The sequence below is a fragment of the Bombus bifarius genome, unplaced genomic scaffold, assembly GCF_011952205.1.
Source record: "Bombus bifarius isolate JDL3187 unplaced genomic scaffold, Bbif_JDL3187 scf7180000008263, whole genome shotgun sequence".
Classification (NCBI taxonomy): Eukaryota; Metazoa; Arthropoda; class Insecta; order Hymenoptera; family Apidae; genus Bombus; species Bombus bifarius.
Genome location: NW_022884549.1, coordinates 307,690 through 325,615, shown reverse-complemented (window position 1 = coordinate 325,615; position 17,926 = coordinate 307,690). Strand labels below are relative to the sequence as shown.

At 42.8% G+C, this 17,926-nt stretch overlaps 2 protein-coding genes across 2 annotated transcripts; both read right to left on the bottom strand.

Moving 5' to 3' along the window:
• Positions 1 to 750: 750 nt before the first annotated feature.
• Positions 751 to 10,219, bottom strand: LOC117211884 (fatty acyl-CoA reductase wat-like). The gene is made up of 4 exons (XM_033456172.1): positions 9,528 to 10,219; positions 6,037 to 6,516; positions 3,807 to 4,034; positions 751 to 1,105 (listed from the first exon to the last, which is right to left on the bottom strand). The coding sequence occupies exons 1-4, from the start codon at positions 9,710 to 9,712 to the stop codon at positions 772 to 774; spliced, it is 1,227 nt and encodes a 408-aa protein (XP_033312063.1). The 5' UTR covers positions 9,713 to 10,219; the 3' UTR covers positions 751 to 771.
• A 4,487-nt stretch (positions 10,220 to 14,706) lies between these two features.
• LOC117211862 lies at positions 14,707 to 17,522 on the bottom strand. Its single transcript, XM_033456124.1, has 5 exons — positions 17,098 to 17,522; positions 16,166 to 16,472; positions 15,493 to 15,763; positions 14,842 to 15,216; positions 14,707 to 14,729 (listed from the first exon to the last, which is right to left on the bottom strand). The coding sequence occupies exons 1-5, from the start codon at positions 17,520 to 17,522 to the stop codon at positions 14,707 to 14,709; spliced, it is 1,401 nt and encodes a 466-aa protein (XP_033312015.1).
• Between the last annotated feature and the right edge of the window lie 404 nt (positions 17,523 to 17,926).

Here is a 17,926-nt window from a genome sequence, read left to right as displayed (position 1 = left end):
AAGCGATACGATCAAAGACGTATAATTGATAGGGAAGGGAAAAAAGAGAAATAGAGAGACAGAGACTGATGGATGGACGAAAGGATCGAATTTCTCTCGCTGTGCAAACTTTTCCTTCGATTATTCGGCCGGTAGTTTGAGCAATACCATGATCGTCTTCGGCAAGAGCGGCATTCAAATTAACTCGCTGGATTCTAGCGTTATTATACGACTACGTTCGTAGTAAGATGTACGCTCTAAAGAGGAAAAAGAAGGATTTCCGCTTGTAAGCAGCGTCTTCCTTTTACCAAAGCGGAATCTACTCGGGGGAAAAATTACTTCGTTTTTTAGCAACCTCCGTGTGGCGCAAAAGTTGCTTTTAATCCGACGTAAATATGTACGTAGAAATAAACACGTCAGGATAGTCGATTTCGAATTCGAGGTTCAAATCGCATATATTGTGGTCATTTTCCTTATCGTTATGTACAACTATGACCGTTCGGAAGACGTATCGATATACCGTGTATCTTCCTTGACAAAGTTTCGCGTAATATACAGCTATAAACGCAAAACCATAATACGCTCTTCCTCTTAATTTCATGTATTTCCAGCTTTTTTATCGCGAGGTATTTTAAGCTACGATAATTAAACGTATTAATTGGAAAGACAAAGTGTCATAAGATAGCTTTCGCGCTATTGCTATTCAAAAGTACATTCGTTACTCGAACGTTCGAACACAGACTTTAAACGCGTAGGTAAATTTTACGCCTTAAGTGTGAAGTTAAAACTGGCTCAGAGTTCATCGTGCTTTGCAAGCACGTGATATCCGTTGAGGAAGAACGCGCAGAAGAGGGATGCCGCGATAAGAAAGAAGAAAAGTAGTCGGAAGATTTTTACGAGGCTGATATTGCTCTCGTCCACGCAATACTTCTTGGCAGCAGCCGCAGCGCACAGAACGTAACTCTCGACGTCGATTTCCGTGGAAACCGGAAATGCATCTTGGTCTTCTGGGGTGAGACGTTGCTGAAGCAAGTACACGCGATTCCTCTCTACTGACCACGGCCTCGATGAAATTGACTCAAGAGATCGAAGTGCATTACGAACTCTCCGGTGTTCCTCGAGAAACCTGCGGAGAAGCAAAGGTTTTACTTCCACTGATCTCTTTCCTCCTCGTCCTACCACCGTTTTGTTCGAACCCTAATACCACCTCCCTTGCCTCCAACTTCTGTTATTTCCAACTTGAACGATTCGCATCTGTTTCTCTCGCGAGCAGATTCCCTTTCTGTCGCATCGCCGTTTTTCTCTCCACTCTTGTTTTACTTTCCTCTTACGTGTTGCACGCTCGTAAATACATACACATACATACGTATAATCGTTCGCTTGCTTCGATTCAATTTTCAAATAGGACTTATCTCGCTCGTTGCATTTCGAGATATCAACCGTGGCCCTTGAAGCCGACGAGTGGAGCAAGAACGAGACGTTACAACCAAAGCGAAATTACGCTTCTCCAGTTACAACAGTTCTGCGAGTTCGAATTTGTCGAGACTAAGTTCCTTCGACATCGACTCATCGCGATTTCATTAGCGAATCTCTCACGTCCTCCTTAAACTTCGCTCGATATTTTCTATTCTTCTCTTCTCGCTTTCTACTCGGAGACACACGACGAGAAATCGGTGTCTCGCTAATTTGTCTTTGCCTTCGCGTACACACGCAGGTTATAATTAGTCGAAAGTATTGTTCCGCTGTTTAATCGATTAACGCAATTAGACGCAGTAGGGTACCGTAATTTCCTCTGACTGATAAACGGCTGCAGAGACGTCGGGCTCACGACACCGCGTGCAACACCGACGTTCCTAACCGTGCGATCGTACGCAGATCGATGAGGTGCACTCGATTTCGCCTTTCGACCGTCCAACGTACGTAATTGTAAAAGTTCCTCGACGACGATGTTTGACTTTTCCAAGTAATAAAGACGCGTAAGCTCCTGCGACGTAGCCTCGGGACATTTTCCGATGGGACACGAAATCGAATTTGCGAAATATTTTCTCAAAACTAGGCGCGTTTGACGTACAAACGTTCGTACGATATCGCGAACTATTTGTCGAGAAGAGATTGGTCGCTATAACCGGTAATAAACGAAAGAGACGGAGTTAATAAAAGTTTCTTAACGCGAATTTGGATATCTGCAAAGAGCGACTGAAGCGATACCGTGTTTTTCGCTCTCCGTATGCTTTAGGAGCGTGTGGCACGATCCTTTTAGTCAATAGCCAGAAGACATCGAAAGCAAGGCGAACGAAGCTGGTCGTTACGATTATTCGATATGCTATTCGATAAGTAATTGACATTTAGTCGTTTATCGAAGCGTTTCTATGATCTCTGAAGCGCGCTTCAAAGAAACAAGACGTGAACTGGAATTAACGGTTTGACGAACAGTTTCAACGACATGCTGGAGTACGTAAATAATAGCATTGACGTATCTCGCTCAACCTGGTCCATTACGCTGCGCTGCACTAATTTGCTCTACTTTATCCATGATATAGTAGGACTTTGTAAATACGTAACGATAATAACGGTATTGTTACGTGCAACTCGATTATTATCATTATTGTTGTTGGCATTGTTATCATTGTTATTATCGTGGTTTTTCAGCCAAAGATACTAGATTGAAATCTTACGATACATTCTGGCACGCATTTCGACTTAATTCTGCGGTATTTGATATTTATAACGATATTTTAGTCTGATTATTAAAATGTCGAGGAAATACGAGGAAAACGCGTTCCTAGTCGCTACATTCGTTTATACCTGCAGCTGCAACGTACGCCTCACTGTTGACAATGTTAACGCCAGTCGACACCACGAAAGCTATTCGCTGCTGTTTCGTAGACAGGTGGACATTAATTTACACCGATCGCTGCATGGAAGCGTATCCTTAGCATCAACGCGTCTATTGCGCGTCTATGAAGCGACGCTTCGTGTACAGAGGAGCCAGCTCGAATGTTATTGTCGATTAAAAGAAATACGAATGGTACGCATTTGACGCGATTAATCGTACGTACTCCGTAGCTTCTCCGATATTGGACAAAGAACAGAAAGAAAGAAAAGTTGGAATCACGCGGACCTGCAAAGAAACGCATTTCAATGAAAGCTATCAAGATTTTCGGGAAGTTTGCTCGTTGCCGGGGCAAACTCGCGATTTTTAAAAGCAATCAGAGAACGAGTCCGCAAGTTCCCGCGGGGAAAACGAGTTTCCTTTCGACTGTTACACTTTTTGCCTTCTTTCCCGAACTGCCCTTTTCACTTCCTCCTCCTTGCTTTCTCTGTCTCGTCGATTCGGATACCGTCGTGGAAAACCTGTTTATTTTAGGTATTCACCTAAATCGTAGTTTCGAATAACTTTTACTTTTACGATTGCAGCGCGTTTGCCAAGTATGCCTGTGGACCATTTCCTAGCATCGGCTCTTATAGCCGAATGCAACCTCTGCGCCACCACGCCGCTCCCTACCGTCAGCAAACTTTTCTGAAAATCTTCTTCGAAACCTTCTTTCCGGAAACTTCATCCAAGCAGCTTCGTCTCGTGTCCGATAACTTAACTCGTCTGTTCGTTGATCCTTGTCTCGTTGTCGCTTTTGAATAGGCTAACATAGAACGCGTCCCCATCAAAGTTTGGCAGAAATTGCGAAATTACGATTAAATTCCTGACGAACGTCTAAGTCACGAGAATCGTTGTATATCGCTATAGCGATAACGAAAACCCCAAAGTAGTGCATTCGACTGTGCGACTCGAATCAAAATTCAAAATATCGTAAATTTCCAGTTCGTTATACCTTTTCTTTGCTCCTACCAATCCGAGAATCGTGTCACAGAGCGTAGATGGCAACCATTCGAGAAGCAACACCAGAGTCCGATACAGCGCTACCACAGATGTCATCCCTCGGATGCCGAAAGTCGGATACGCAAACTTTTGATTACCCCGTCGACCTTTTTCAATCAGATCGCTCCATGTGCATCCTATAGAGACCGCGTTACACACCACTGCGGTTTCTACATTTTTTCTGCAACAATTCAAAGGACAATTATAAATTCGTTTGTAATTCAACGTACCTTGGATCGTTTGGTAAAATTTCAACACGCGAGAATAAACGGAAGCGACAGCGGTATAGTACTTACACAGAAGGAGAAAGCATATATCGTAAAGAGCAAAGCGATCTCTATTTGATCAGTTTCGAGAATTTCGCAAAACCGTTTGACGTATCATTGGAATTTACGAAGCTTGAACTATCTTTCGTGGCAAGATTAAAGGAAATAACTTCATCTGTACCCTCGTAAATCCGTCGGATTTTCGGTTTTAGTATGTAAGTGGATACTCCAACCTTTATAACTCTGACCACCGAGCTCTTTTACTTGTATTTTTATAGGAATCCTCCCTGATCCTCGCGTTTTTCAGAACCTTATTTACCTTTGTTATTTGCCCTTTCCCATTCTCTATCCACTTATTTTAAATCAGCGTCACAACCCATCGTATATTTTGTAGCCACAACTCACGGTTAAACCTATCTTATATTACGATCGCTCTTCAGAAATTCAACTTTTGCAGCTATCTCCGGCTTTGGCGATTTAACATTGATTTTTACCGTCGTTTTAAAAACACGAGAATTAAGGGAATTTTCACGGGCATTGGCCGTACCTGCTACGATACGATCTCGCGACTTACTCGCGCTTCGTTTCGCAGCTGAGACAGAACGAAGGGAAAGCGTGGAGATACAGGTCGGCAGGAAACGTCGAGTTATTACGTATCCTTCAATCGTATAGTATCATGAGGATATAAATACATACAAATTGGCCGCTTAAACTTTGAGTCTTAAAATCTTAAAGAAAACGTCGCGCAATTTTTATTTTCTTTTTTTCTGAGAAAAGGAGAAGTACGTACAAAAAGCTTGCTAAAAATTTTAACGAATTTATAGCTTTAGCTGTCTAAACGATTTGCGGTTAAAGTCCAAATCGACAAACGCTCGATATTAACCTATAACGCACAGTAACGAAGGAGCAGGTATCGCTTTACGAGTATTTGAAAAGTCGCGACAGACGGACAACTAAGTAATTTAGAAAAATCCTTTGTCTCCGTGCGTGATTGCCGATGAAACGGTAACCGAGGGTATTTTAATGCGACTCTCCGCCCGGTATTGCTCGATGCAATAAACGTTGACCGCGTAAACTGCTGCCTTCTCTCTCAAAAGAGATTTGAACGCTCCAGTAAAACGAAACCGCGTTCGTTTGGCGTTAATTTTAATCGCTACGTTTTAGAGCTGTTCGAGAACAGCGAAAAAGGCAACGGTCTGTGAATCGAATACACAGACTCGCTGTTTACACACGCGCCTTAAACGTAGTCTCAGTTCTTCGACTCTTTGTTCCGTTATTATTTCGACTTGTTGAATACCATTTACCGCTTTGTTTTCCATCGAGCTACCGCGTCAATTTGAATTTCGGTCTTTTAAACTCGTTGCTGTTGTTCAATCCCCGTTTCATTATTCGACACGCGATTTACGTAAGAACTAATTGCGCGTTTTCCCGCACCGATTAACTTTCTCTATTTCTCTAATAGATAACTATAACGAAGCGAGAAATTACCTTTCGACCGGTAATTATCGCGTCAAAGTAACTCGAGGAGACAGCAGTTTTCCGGAACAATTGGTCCTTATTAACCAGTGATCCTTATTAGCTCGCGAAGCACATCGCCTTCGTTACCCGGTGGTCACTCGCGTGTAATTAAACGCAAATTTACTGCCGGTAAAGCTTCCTTAACGATCAGTCGATGGTTCCACACGATGCGAAGTCGTCTTCTTTCAAGGCGAACTTCGAGATATCTGTGTCTCTTACGAGTCGATTTCTATTCTTTTTCCTCGTAAGTAAAAAAAATCGTTGTATCAGTGGCTTTTATTCGTAAGACGAACGAACCGTTTAATCCGAATCGTATCGTCTTAGCGTAAAAGTAGCGGAGAAGTCAGCGAGAATGAGGAGACGGAGGAAAAGGAAGAGAAGCAGGAAAAGGGTACTTACGCGGTGGCTCGTTCCCAAGCAACGGCGATCAGGGTGTTGACCGTCAAGTCGATCGGAATGATTTCCGCTTGAAACTCCGAGTTACCGAGGGCGAGGCCGGCTCCTACCATCAGAGCCGTCGATCCTTTGAGAAGATCGACGAAGCCAGGCATAGGCTCGCGCAGTGCAGGTCCGACCAGCGGAACTCGCACCAGAGCCACGGGTCCGTCGATCGCCTCCTCTTCTTTCTCCAACGATTCGGCGATTCGACCCTCGTGATGGAAAATGCTCGTGATCGCTGCCACTGCTCGAAGACGTGGCAGTTTCTGGCAGAGTCGAAATACCTCGTTATACGGACCAGCCGCGTGCAACACCACGCTCACGTTTCGTAACAGTTCCTTGTCCGCCCTCGTCGTGCCCAGTCCATCGTACAATAAATTACCCTCTAACGCCTTCACCCGAGAAATCGCGTTTGGGGCCTCCTGTCTCAGTCTCTCGAATCTGTAGCAAACGAATCGAACGAGGAACTCGTTGTTTGTTCAATTGGATCACGGCCAGACTTAACTCGCCAATTTAATTCAAAGACGTCGAGAATTATGGGCCACCTTCTCTTCGTCTCTGGCTCGTATATCGGCGAATTGTTTGCGACTCTAACGGTACTACCGCACAGTGAAAGAAAAAAGTGAAAGCATCTACTTATTTCTTAGTCGATACTTTTATTAACACCTGTAATTAACCTGTTAAAGGGTAATTACCGGATTACGCATTGTTGCAAAGCCGAGGATAACGAATATCTCGAAACGAAAGATAACTTTGTAATTAAGCGTGGCGTTCGCGCCGATTAAAAATTCACCGAACGAATTAAGCGCGGAATCACAACGTCTCTATCGCTTTCTTTCGACAAAGCTTTTTCATCCCTTTTCTTGTCGATGTATCATCGTTCTTTCAAAGTGTATACCGCGCAACGTACGCAACCAATAGCGTGTTGTCGGTGTTTGCTACAGCGGTAGTTAAGGACGTCGCAGACAGTCCTTCTCCACCCCCTCGACTACGAAGACTCCTATTATTGTTCGTTACACTATAATCCGTCTGCTATTATGTCAGCGATTTATCATCGATATTTTCTTGTTACTAGAAGACAGCTAACCACGAACATAATCCTTTTGTGGTAGATAGATTCACGTTGGATCGCGCGGTTTCCAAGTTTCGTTTTATTTTTATCGTACAACTCACAATACCCACCGTTGATGCTACGTCAGCGTGCTCGTACGTTCTTTTCACAGGACTTCGGAGTATAACGATATTCTTTAATAGATGCTTTTGACGAAACTTACATCTTATTTCATCTCGGTTGAATTTTGTTCCGTCTATTATCATAACGAAAGCGTCAATTTTTCTCGCAAGAGAGACATTATACCAATTGTAAATACATCAGAGCGACATTTATCGCTCGGAGGTTACGTTTAAGGGGGTATTCTAGTCTAGAAATTTGAAAAAATCGAACAACTTTTTTTTCATATTTCCAAAGTTTAGACATTCAAGAATATGCCCTTGGAAGGATTTTTCAAAATTTCAATTATTTTATGAGTTACAGTCGTTTTTGTGACGCGGCATCTGCTCCGGTCCGACCGGAACAAACGAACAGTAGACGGTAGACGTTGTTCGAGTAAACTCGTCTCAAAACTTTAAACGCGTTTTTCTCGAAACTACTTTTTTCGAGTCGGGGTGCACGATATCTCAAGTTCTAATGAACCGATTTATTTGAAATTTGGTGTGAATGTTCTTTATACATTCCTCTATCGCCTCAACCACGCTCAGATCAAAAATTTTTAATTTTACTATTTTTAAAAAATACGGAATTGCCAAAAAAACATGCCAAAAAGGAAAATTTTTTCAAACGGCCGTCATTTTGTGAAAAAATATTGTTTTGACTTTTCCAAGGTTCATGCTATAACCGCATCTATACTAATTAAGAATCCGTTCGGTTTTATTGCTTCAGATGACCAGAAGGGTTGAAATCGTACACGCCAGGACACCCTTTTTTTTAGCACCACCCACTTTGTCAGCTCATAACTTTGTGAATTTTGAGTTCTTTTTCGGTGTATTTTTTACGTAATCTTAAAATATCAATAAACAAATGCTAAAAAGAAGGATAATAAAAATATTTTTTGTTTCGTTTGTACAGAGCTTCGAAAACCGCCCGAAATTCATGCCTCTAGACTAGAATACCCCCTTAATTGTCGTAACGCGCACTCGCCAGTGGTAAATCGTGAAAAGCGGTAGGTCCATTTAACGCTGCGAGGACTTATTACGAAATCTGGATAGAAGATAAACAAGTTACTCGTTTCTTTTTTATTCCTTGGTTGAGTTAATTATCTGGAAAATAATTTGGAAGAAACTATCGATTTCTGACCGGGTACTGTGCACGAACGAAGATATACGGGTATCATGCGATGTTCACGAGTCACGATTTATTTTGACAAACATTTTGTTCTATATTTTCACCTCTGTCTCCCTCTCTCCCTTACAACGTTGTAACGTTATAAGTACTTGAAATAGTTAAACGAGCTGACACGGTTGTAGCGAGCAGACGGGGAAGCTAATTTACAGCCGCCGTTCCGTCTAACGAAGCTTTGACTAGAATGGAAGGATCTAACGAATGGCTGATTAAAGTGAGATGCAATGTTTAACGTATATACGGGGTACAACATGCAACGTGCGAATGATATTGCGCGTAAGGAAAGATCGAAAGAACGAGAAAAAATGACGAATAAATGCTTCAACGTTTAATCCTTGTTGTCATTTGTATGCTTGATTAAAAGGCGAATTAGCTTTGTGAAAACAAATAGCTAATGAAACTAAGGTAATAAACGACCAAAAAACAGATATCGCAGAAGTAAATAATTGGAGATATTATTACGTCCTGGGTTCATTGCGTTCGCGCACATTGTTGTTGTAAGCTTTATTCGCGTTAACGCCCATTTCTTTTTGTATATGCACCGTTTCGAGCTGTACATTATTTACGGCTTTATTGCGCGAATAACGATCTTGATAATATCTGTTTTCCGAACGAGGGCTGAACCATTGTTCTTGGAAAGCAAAATAACGAGGAAAGCGGAATGGTTAAAGCAGCACGGTAAAATACTTGTGCTTCGATCAACGCCGAGCATAGGCCGACCGTTTGCACGAATTAACCAAACGTGCGAGCTTTTGTTCCGTAATTATTTACAGTAGGAAATTTCAACGCAAGTCCGCAATATGTACCTACGATACCCAAGCTCTTGTAAAATACAGAAGTTCTTATAAATTTACGCGCGTTGTTAACTCGAGCTAATTTTCAACCGAATTAAAATACGATACTCGTCGTTGGCGAATCGTTTAACAAACACACTCGACGCACCATCGCGACTCTTCGATTCGAGTCACGATCGTATCTAGATGTCGGTTCTTTAAACACCGTCTCTCGACCTCGACTCGAGAAAGAAGATAGGAAAGAAAGCAGGCGTTCCTACCGTGGCGACAGAAAGATGTTCTTTATCCTGTCGTCTTTGTCGAAGCCGTGCCGGGACCGGACGATCGCGTAAACCTTTACATCGGGGAATGAACGGAGAATCTTTTCGAGCAACGCACGTCCTACGTCACTAGTAACTCCCGTTAGGAGCAGCTCACGATTCGCGTACCAGTCGCGTAGAGCCATGCTCGATGACTGACTGACCAGTGGGAAAAGAAAGCAACCGATTTACCTAACCGGCTCTTGTCCCACCGGCATACCGCAGCAGGCTTCCTTTTACTATTTCATCGTTGCGTTCTAGCCTTCGACCCCGGAAGTCGATCGATTCCAGTCGTGTTTACGTCTGCGTTTCCTAAACTCGGAGTGATTCGTCTCGAGAGATCGTTGCTCGGACTCGAGCCGTTTCCTCCGAGAAACCGGTTCTGCTCTTTGAAAGTTCCACTCGTAACGTTCACGTTGTAGCGCTCAAAGAACCTCTTGCGTTTTTGCGGAGGTATTCGATGCGTTATCTTATCGCTTCGAAAGTTCGCAGGCAACGAAGTGAAAATGGTGAAATTCGCCAACAGCGAAAACAATAAATTTTCAGGACGATTTTGTCGAGAACGAATTAAGGGAACTATTCAGAAACCGAAGAGTAAAGTTCTACTTCAACCAATTAACCTGTCGATTTGCCGTCTTAATGAGTATTTACGAGCTATCCACGAGCAGATACAGCGAATTTATTTATCGATGAAATTAATCGAGAACGCGGCGGCGGCGGCGGCGGCGCTGTCTTCCCTTTCAACTACTTTTTTAACGACGAAACTTTGTCATCGCTGGAGAACTTGTTTTCCGATAATTTCGAATACCTTTCGTATTTCATCTAGGAGCTCGATATCGACGATCGTGGACGGACTCGTTTCGTCGACCAATTTAATTCGATTCGAAGCTTAAGATGTTTGCGTTAAGAGGGTTTCCCTTTAACGCGGCGTGTCGCAAACCGTTATTACAGTCGGACCAACAACGTGGCCCGGACACTCCTTGATCGTGTATAGACGCTTCGCAAACGTTCGATACGTCTCCATGTAAACGAGACTGCCGGTACATAAGCCAAGATTGCCAACAACATCGAGTCTAGCGTCAAGTGGTTCTGCCATCGTATCCGAGGAAAAGTTTGAAGGTAACGCGTTTATTCGTTTATAAACGCTGAAACGTGCGCGTAACAACGATTTCCTAAGGACAACGTTATCCTTCTAAACCGAGGCTGTTCGCGTTTTCATTTCATAGAGACGACAATCGCGACAGAAAGTACGATGGAACTCTGTCTGTTAAAACCCATTGAGAAACAAAATAGCTTGGATATCAGATTGTCCCGTACAATAGGATTTTATAGACTCTTCGTTGTACGAAGGACTTTCCGCTCGAAAGATACGGCTTGGTAGACGGAAACCGTAATCGATTGTATTTGTTTGTTTCGTTAAAAGACGAGTCCTTCTATTTTAACATAGCAAGCCAGAACGAAGAAGATTCGATGGAATTTCACCGTGAACCGTAGACGCTTCTACGTTGCGACTCGGGTTGCGACTCGGACCAGCCTCGATTTCGGTCTCCGGACCGTGACCACTACCACGTCCACATCTACAGCGAGTGCAGAACTACCGGTTGCTGCCAGATTTAACGTCATCGACAACTTTTTCAATGAATACCAAAGGACACGCTGTACGATTTCTCGATTATGACCCGCGGAACAGTCTCGCGGAAATGAAACGATCGTTAATTTGCATTTGGACGACGAAATGGTAGGCGCAATCGGAGTAAGTTGTCGGCCAGCGTAATAATCGTCGTCACTATGCTGAATAATTACAAACAGAATTCGCGGCACCAGAAACACCGGTAGCTGGTAGGTTTTTTCACCTTTCCGGCCGGACGATGCGGCGCAACGGCGCGCAATTTCCCTGTAACGCGATACGACCGGCTACCCACTTTTTCCCTCTAGCTATATTCGCATGCATGAATATGTACAGGTTTGCCGCGGGCGAAGCCGTATGTTTCGTCGCGGGGTATCGTATCTATGGTCTACCTTCGGACGTGCCAGTTATGCTGTTTGCGAATATAAATTCCAGCCAATTCGAAAGGAACCGCGAGCTACGCGTACTTGCAAAGCCGCGCAGCCTGCGTCACCGTTTTCACATAGACACGTTCGTTATCAAGGCATGTCGATATCCGTTTCCCTATCGATGACAGTGTTTGCACGCATCACGAACGTGTTTCGTTCTGTCGCTCACCTTTCTGACATACCTACCGACGTTGATAAATTTTCGCTTTTCCCTATTTTTCCCCCTGTTCTTTGCGTCGCTTTCCTCCTAAAACATCGCTTTATCTTCTTCGCCATCTTGAAAGACTTTTGGAGAATTTATTTACGCGATAAAGCGATCAATCGGAAACATGGAGACGATAAAACTTTGCACGCGATGCTTATAACGGAGCGTAAAGTCTCGGAGGCAGGATTCTACGTGTACGAATGTACGTAGCTGTTCTGTTTGCGTCGAACGGATGTGAATCGCCGCGGAGCGGCACGCGGCAACAACTCGGAAATTATAAATAGAACGATATACGTTATGGAATCGGTGTCTCGTTCTAGGATCGCCATCGCAATTACCGTAAGCGCTTTCAGAATTTGCAATTCCGGTGGTTACCCGAATCGATATCGATTGCTACTTAATAGAATGTCGCTGCTCGAATTTAGACCAAACAAGATTACAAAATCTTGGTTGAACTAAACGACAGAGTTCGAACGCCGGCTGCCTGAAACTTTTTTACATTTACGAATTTCACAGATCGATAGGAAACGTAGAAGTATATATTATACGTATTTTAATTTCGACGAAACATCGAAAAACGTTATAAAAATTAAACCCAAAATGCGATTCGGATGTAACCGAACGCGAACGGTACACCGATACTATCGAATAGATATCGATTACGTCATCGCCGGTATTGTTGCACACAAGTAACAAGAAAAACGATCGTTATTCGTTGTATACGTACGTATACATTTCTATGAATACGTCTCGTCGGCAACGAGGCTAATGTAAAATTATATAGTCAGCTGGTACAACGGGTCGTGAGTTAATTACCGTAAATTAATAACCATTTCGATACGAAATTATCGTGCGACCCGTGTAACGGTGGAAACATCGTAATTGAACGGAACGAGGGGGTTTTATTTGGCCGTAAAAGCGAAATGAACGATTTAAAAGTTTGCGCTTTTAATTGCGATTTGTTTTCATATCTGCTGTTTCACCGGAACTACGTGTATTTTTTATTCGGCCGTTCGTGCGTTGTAATCATTGAAAAAGGAATTAACAAAAATTGAGGAATTCGGACGTAAAAGTTTTGCGTGAAAAGCTACCCGAAAATATTAACTCTACGCGATTAGGTTTGCGAATACAATGCGCAAGACGAAGGGACAAAAGTGTGGAGGTGTGGCGTGATAAGCGATAAGTGGTAAGACACACGCGCAACCGGTTGCACGCAAAATTAGAATTTTAAATCGCGCCACGTGTAGCTGTTTAGTAAGAAAACATTTACAAATTATTATCCCGCAATATCCGAGCGTTGCGTATTAACCACACGAAGGTGCAATAATAAACCGTGTAACAACAAACAATTGGAAACATGGCGTTTCAGACGATCTATTTTTCTCGGTATTTTCGGATCACACGAGCGCTTTCGGCTCGAATACAAAGCGTATAGCTGTTAATCGCGAAGAAGCGTATGCCAAACCAAAGCAGTTTCTTCCGCAGCGTGGTCCACAACAATAAAGAACACGTAGGTATCTTCTATCGTTTCAGTTTTCCCTTCGGTTTTTCTCTTTTCGTTGAACAGATTTAAACAGATTTGAACAGATAGCGTGCCACTGATGACGATGTTTTTCCAAATGAGGCTTTGATCGCGATGAGACGGATTTGAAACGCAGCGAAAGTTTTAATAACTCGAAAATAGCGTAAGAGCGACGGGGATTAAATTTAAAAGGACGCCTTTTGGACACGCGAAAGTCAAGCAAGATTTCAATTTCAACTCGACGGATACCTCGGCTTAATGAAATCTTCTTGAAAAGCTGAATCCACGCGAAGGAACAAACTGTCGCTGAATTAAAAAATTTCCCAAAGAACGTCTAGACTAAACGCGAAGTACTCGATCCCTCGAAGATCGTTGCGTTTCGGTTTCGCTGAATCTTGTATTGGACGCGACTTACGCGAAAAATGAACAGCGTCGTTTCAAGCATGTTCCGGTGAAAGCGCGCAAACGCCGCAAGGGTTGTAGCGTACGGAAGTAACGACGTCTTTAAACTTGCCCACGCATCACCAGTATAATTTCCAATTTCTTAAAGTGCTCTTGCTCTATGTTAGATCATTTTATCACGCGTCGTGCCGCACCTTCCCTTCCCGAGTATAGTATTCATTGTGACTGATCAAGAGGTCGCGTGAGAGCCTATAGTATATAGTAATATATAGTAAACTAACACGCAGAATCGTTTGTCGCCAAGAACAACTTTCTAATAACGCCCACCCGTAAATCTCTCCGATATGATTTTCCTTCCGATCGAAGGTTTTTACGCGGCCGAGATCGCGGACTGGTTTTTCGTCGAACAATCGTTTTACGTTTTGCGATTGCTCGTATATTGAAATTAACTACATACAGAAATCTACGCTTTGACCGCCGCGTGTACGTACCTTAGTACTTTTACGAAGGATTTACGTTTAAGAACTGTTGGAAATTGTATAATTATGATTTCATGGTAAATGAAACGACTCGTCGAGCGTGGGCCATTTCAAAACAGAAAACGCGTTAGAACTTTCTATTTGCCGTTTAGTATCCCTATCTGCGATTGCTATGCCAAATATCGCGAACCACGGGAGAACATTGTTTTTCTCTTAGTAGAGCAAATAAGCATCTGATGGAGATAACCGCGCGAAACACATGGGATCGCGCTATTAATCGATGAGACTAAAATTCGGATTGTTACGGACACAGATTTCTCCATTACGATCCAACGATCAACGGATGATAAGATACAGATTTTCGAATTTTATTTCTATTCTTTCCGCTTATATCGCCCAAACGGTAAACTGATTTTCGTAGGAAGTTTAATCCAAGTTTCAAAAACTAAATTCTATTTTATCAACTAACTGCGCCACTTAACAAGTTACGTAGTCTAAATCTAGAAACATGTAATCTTTACAACTCGATGATTACAACGAAAAAACCGTTATAGGAGAAAATCTGTACGATCACGGTACAAAGTATCGCATGACTGGTTACGAGATGATTACCAGACGATCTCGCGATCGCTTTGACGATCGTGTCGATGACGCTCTTCTTTTCTGTGACATTCGACTCCTCTTTCCACCCTAGCAAGATTTGTTGGATATCGGAGCTGAAAACACACTCTCTCCGATCTGGATCGTAAACGTAGCCGAACTTGCAAACGCACTCGTAACCGCCGGGTAGGTTGACGCACGTTTCTCCGTCCTCCGTCGAGCAGCCGTGTTCACCTCGAGCGCACTCGTTCACGTCGACGCAAAGACCGAATCTGGAGGACCATTCGTATCCGGGATCAGGACATTCGCAGCTGATGTTGATCTGATTTGCCACCAAGCTCGGGAAATCTCGATTTTCTTGTCGATTCAATGTACATTCCCTGTGAGCTGTAAAAAATCAAGAAGGAAGTTTCCTTCGATATTCCTTTGAAATTTATCGAAAATAGCTTTCTCGTACGATCACGATCGCGAAAAACGAAATATCTTTGAAAAACTAGAATTAAATAGTCGATTAAGAAACGTCTGGCGGTAAGCGTGAAACACGATGACAGTGTCTTTGACTGGCGAAGTAATGGAATATCCGATAGGAAATTAGGTGGAGCGGTGGGATCGAAAATGGTGAGAATCCGCTTATGGTGGCAGTGTAAGGTGATTTCTACGCACCCGGTGGGTTCCCAGCGTAACAGGGATTGTCCCGCGACTGATGGCAATCCGTCATATCCCGGATATGTTTCATGGGGCAACAATGATCCGGACAGAAACTATAAAGGGCGCAAGCATATGGTATCGTGTCATCGGTTCTCGGGTCTTCGTTCCCGGAGTCGGATTCGACCCGACAGTTGGCGTGGTTATCGCACGACTCTCCGAAAATGCTCAATTCTGGAACGCCGAGCATCGTGTACCAGCACATGTAGTAACTGACCGTAGTGCGCCACTGAAACCGTTCTAAGTCCAAATTTTCTTCTATTTATAATATGACGTGCCCGGCGTGTCGATGTCCAACGAGCATTCGGGAATGCGCGTAAGACCGAGAGCGTTCGAACGGTATATAAATTCCATTTCGCAAATACGAATTGCAAGAGTTTGATCGAAAGGCAACGATGACTATGTGTAGTTTAGTCATTCGGCGATGCACTTTGCGGCGATGGCATGTGTCACTGACTCGGACTTTCCTAAGTACCTTTTTGTACGACCATTTTCCGATAATCGAATTGCTCTATCGGCCCCTGGATTTTTCTCTGATATACTTTCCTCGTTGAAATTCGATGTTTCACGGAAGAAAAAAGTAAAACATTGCGAACATGAAAGAGTTGAAGGTTATCGAGTATCGGAAAACAAAAAATATCTTATTGGAGAGATCGTTTTCCATATCGATCGGTAACCTTCCGTTTTTATTAGAAAGGCTTGGATGAAAGCGCGGGTACTTGCCTATTGGACCTTGAAAGGGTGGCATGGTTAGATCGTCGCGTCTCTGACCTGCAAGACAATCCTTTTGAGCGGCTTGAATTTGCTTGGCGTTGTTCGCTAGATTCCATTTTTGTTCTTTCATGATCGTGACAATGTCGTCTTCTCGCTTCAGAGCAGTCAGTTTAACGATGCTTTCGATATATTTCAGGCATTCGACGAAGCTTGCCTCGCAGTGTCTGCGTACAATGGTCCAACATCGTTTTTATCCACATTTACACAGTTTTTTTCATCTTGATTTGGATTTCTCGCTTTTATTGCTAAATATTGTATTTCAAACTAGCCAATCGATGTACGTATCGAAATCGAACGAACTGAGATTAAATAGACATACCATCGTTAACGATCGGTTCTTGAAAGCCGCGTATCGCTTTAACAATAAACCGGTAGTATTTTGAGCGTACGAAACGAATAATGAAAAAATAATTTATTTGATTTCTCGACGATACAGCAAAGTTAATATATAAATCAATACATCGAACGGTATAAAATAACACGCGTAATGTTACGCAACGAACGATGAGAAATTTTCACGCACATCTTGCTACTTTATACAACGAGGCAACTTTTGAATTAGAAACGTAGATCTAATTATTTCTTCGATTATTAGATTATTTAGAAGTAGTACCAGCAGATATCATTTATTGCTGGAAATCGAATTGCACGTTACGAGATACGAATGAAATTTCTTGCTTTGAATCGATTAGTAGATTCCAATTTCCAGTCATGAAATATGATTTAGCGATACGTACATCGAATAATTCGCTTTGGAATTGATAACGATCGGATGGCTACCACCGGTACCTGCGTACTTCCCAATGCAAAGACCTTAAAGGTGGTTTCGGAAATTCCTCGTAAAGTCTGCTCGGCGAATCTTCCAGCCGCTTGTAATAACGACGATCATAGTCTTGAAATTTGTGCGCACGAATATAATAGGCGACATCTCGTATAACCTTGTTCTTGTCCCAGTTTGCGTCCCAGTGTTCGGTGGTTTCTTCCACGTCCGGCACGTCGGTTATTTTTATGTTGGCATCCATAACCTGTTCCGTCATCGGCACGGCCTCAATTTCCTTCTGCTCCTCCTCTTGCTCCTCGTCTTTTTCCGTTTTTCCCAGGTTCTCGGTAGTGCCCGTCGTTGATATTATAATTGGCGACGTCGTCTGTTGTTCGATTGCGCAACACACAGGGAATACGTACAAATGTAGGAACGCGTACCATATTATTTTCATCGTCTGCAATTTCCATATTTCGTCTCAATTCCACGCTGTTTCTCCCGACCATGTCAATTTAAAGTAAGATAAATATTTAAATATTTGTACATTGGATCGTATAAAAACGAACGAGCGTGTTTGGATCGCATGAGAATTTATGGACATAACTTCAGATGAAATCGAATCCACGCTTCAAATGCAAATCGAAATGAAAGAAAAACTTATTCTTCCGGTTTCGATCTAACCTGGACAAATATAAATTTTAATTTTTTAATAATTATTATTATTTTTCCCATCCGTTTCTCTTAATTCTTTTGATTAAAGATCTCTCTTAATTCTTTTAACAGCGCACAGTCGTTTGCGTTTCGCGTGGCCAACGAATCGATCCGGAGAGGAAACATCGAAGATATCTCAGACTCTTC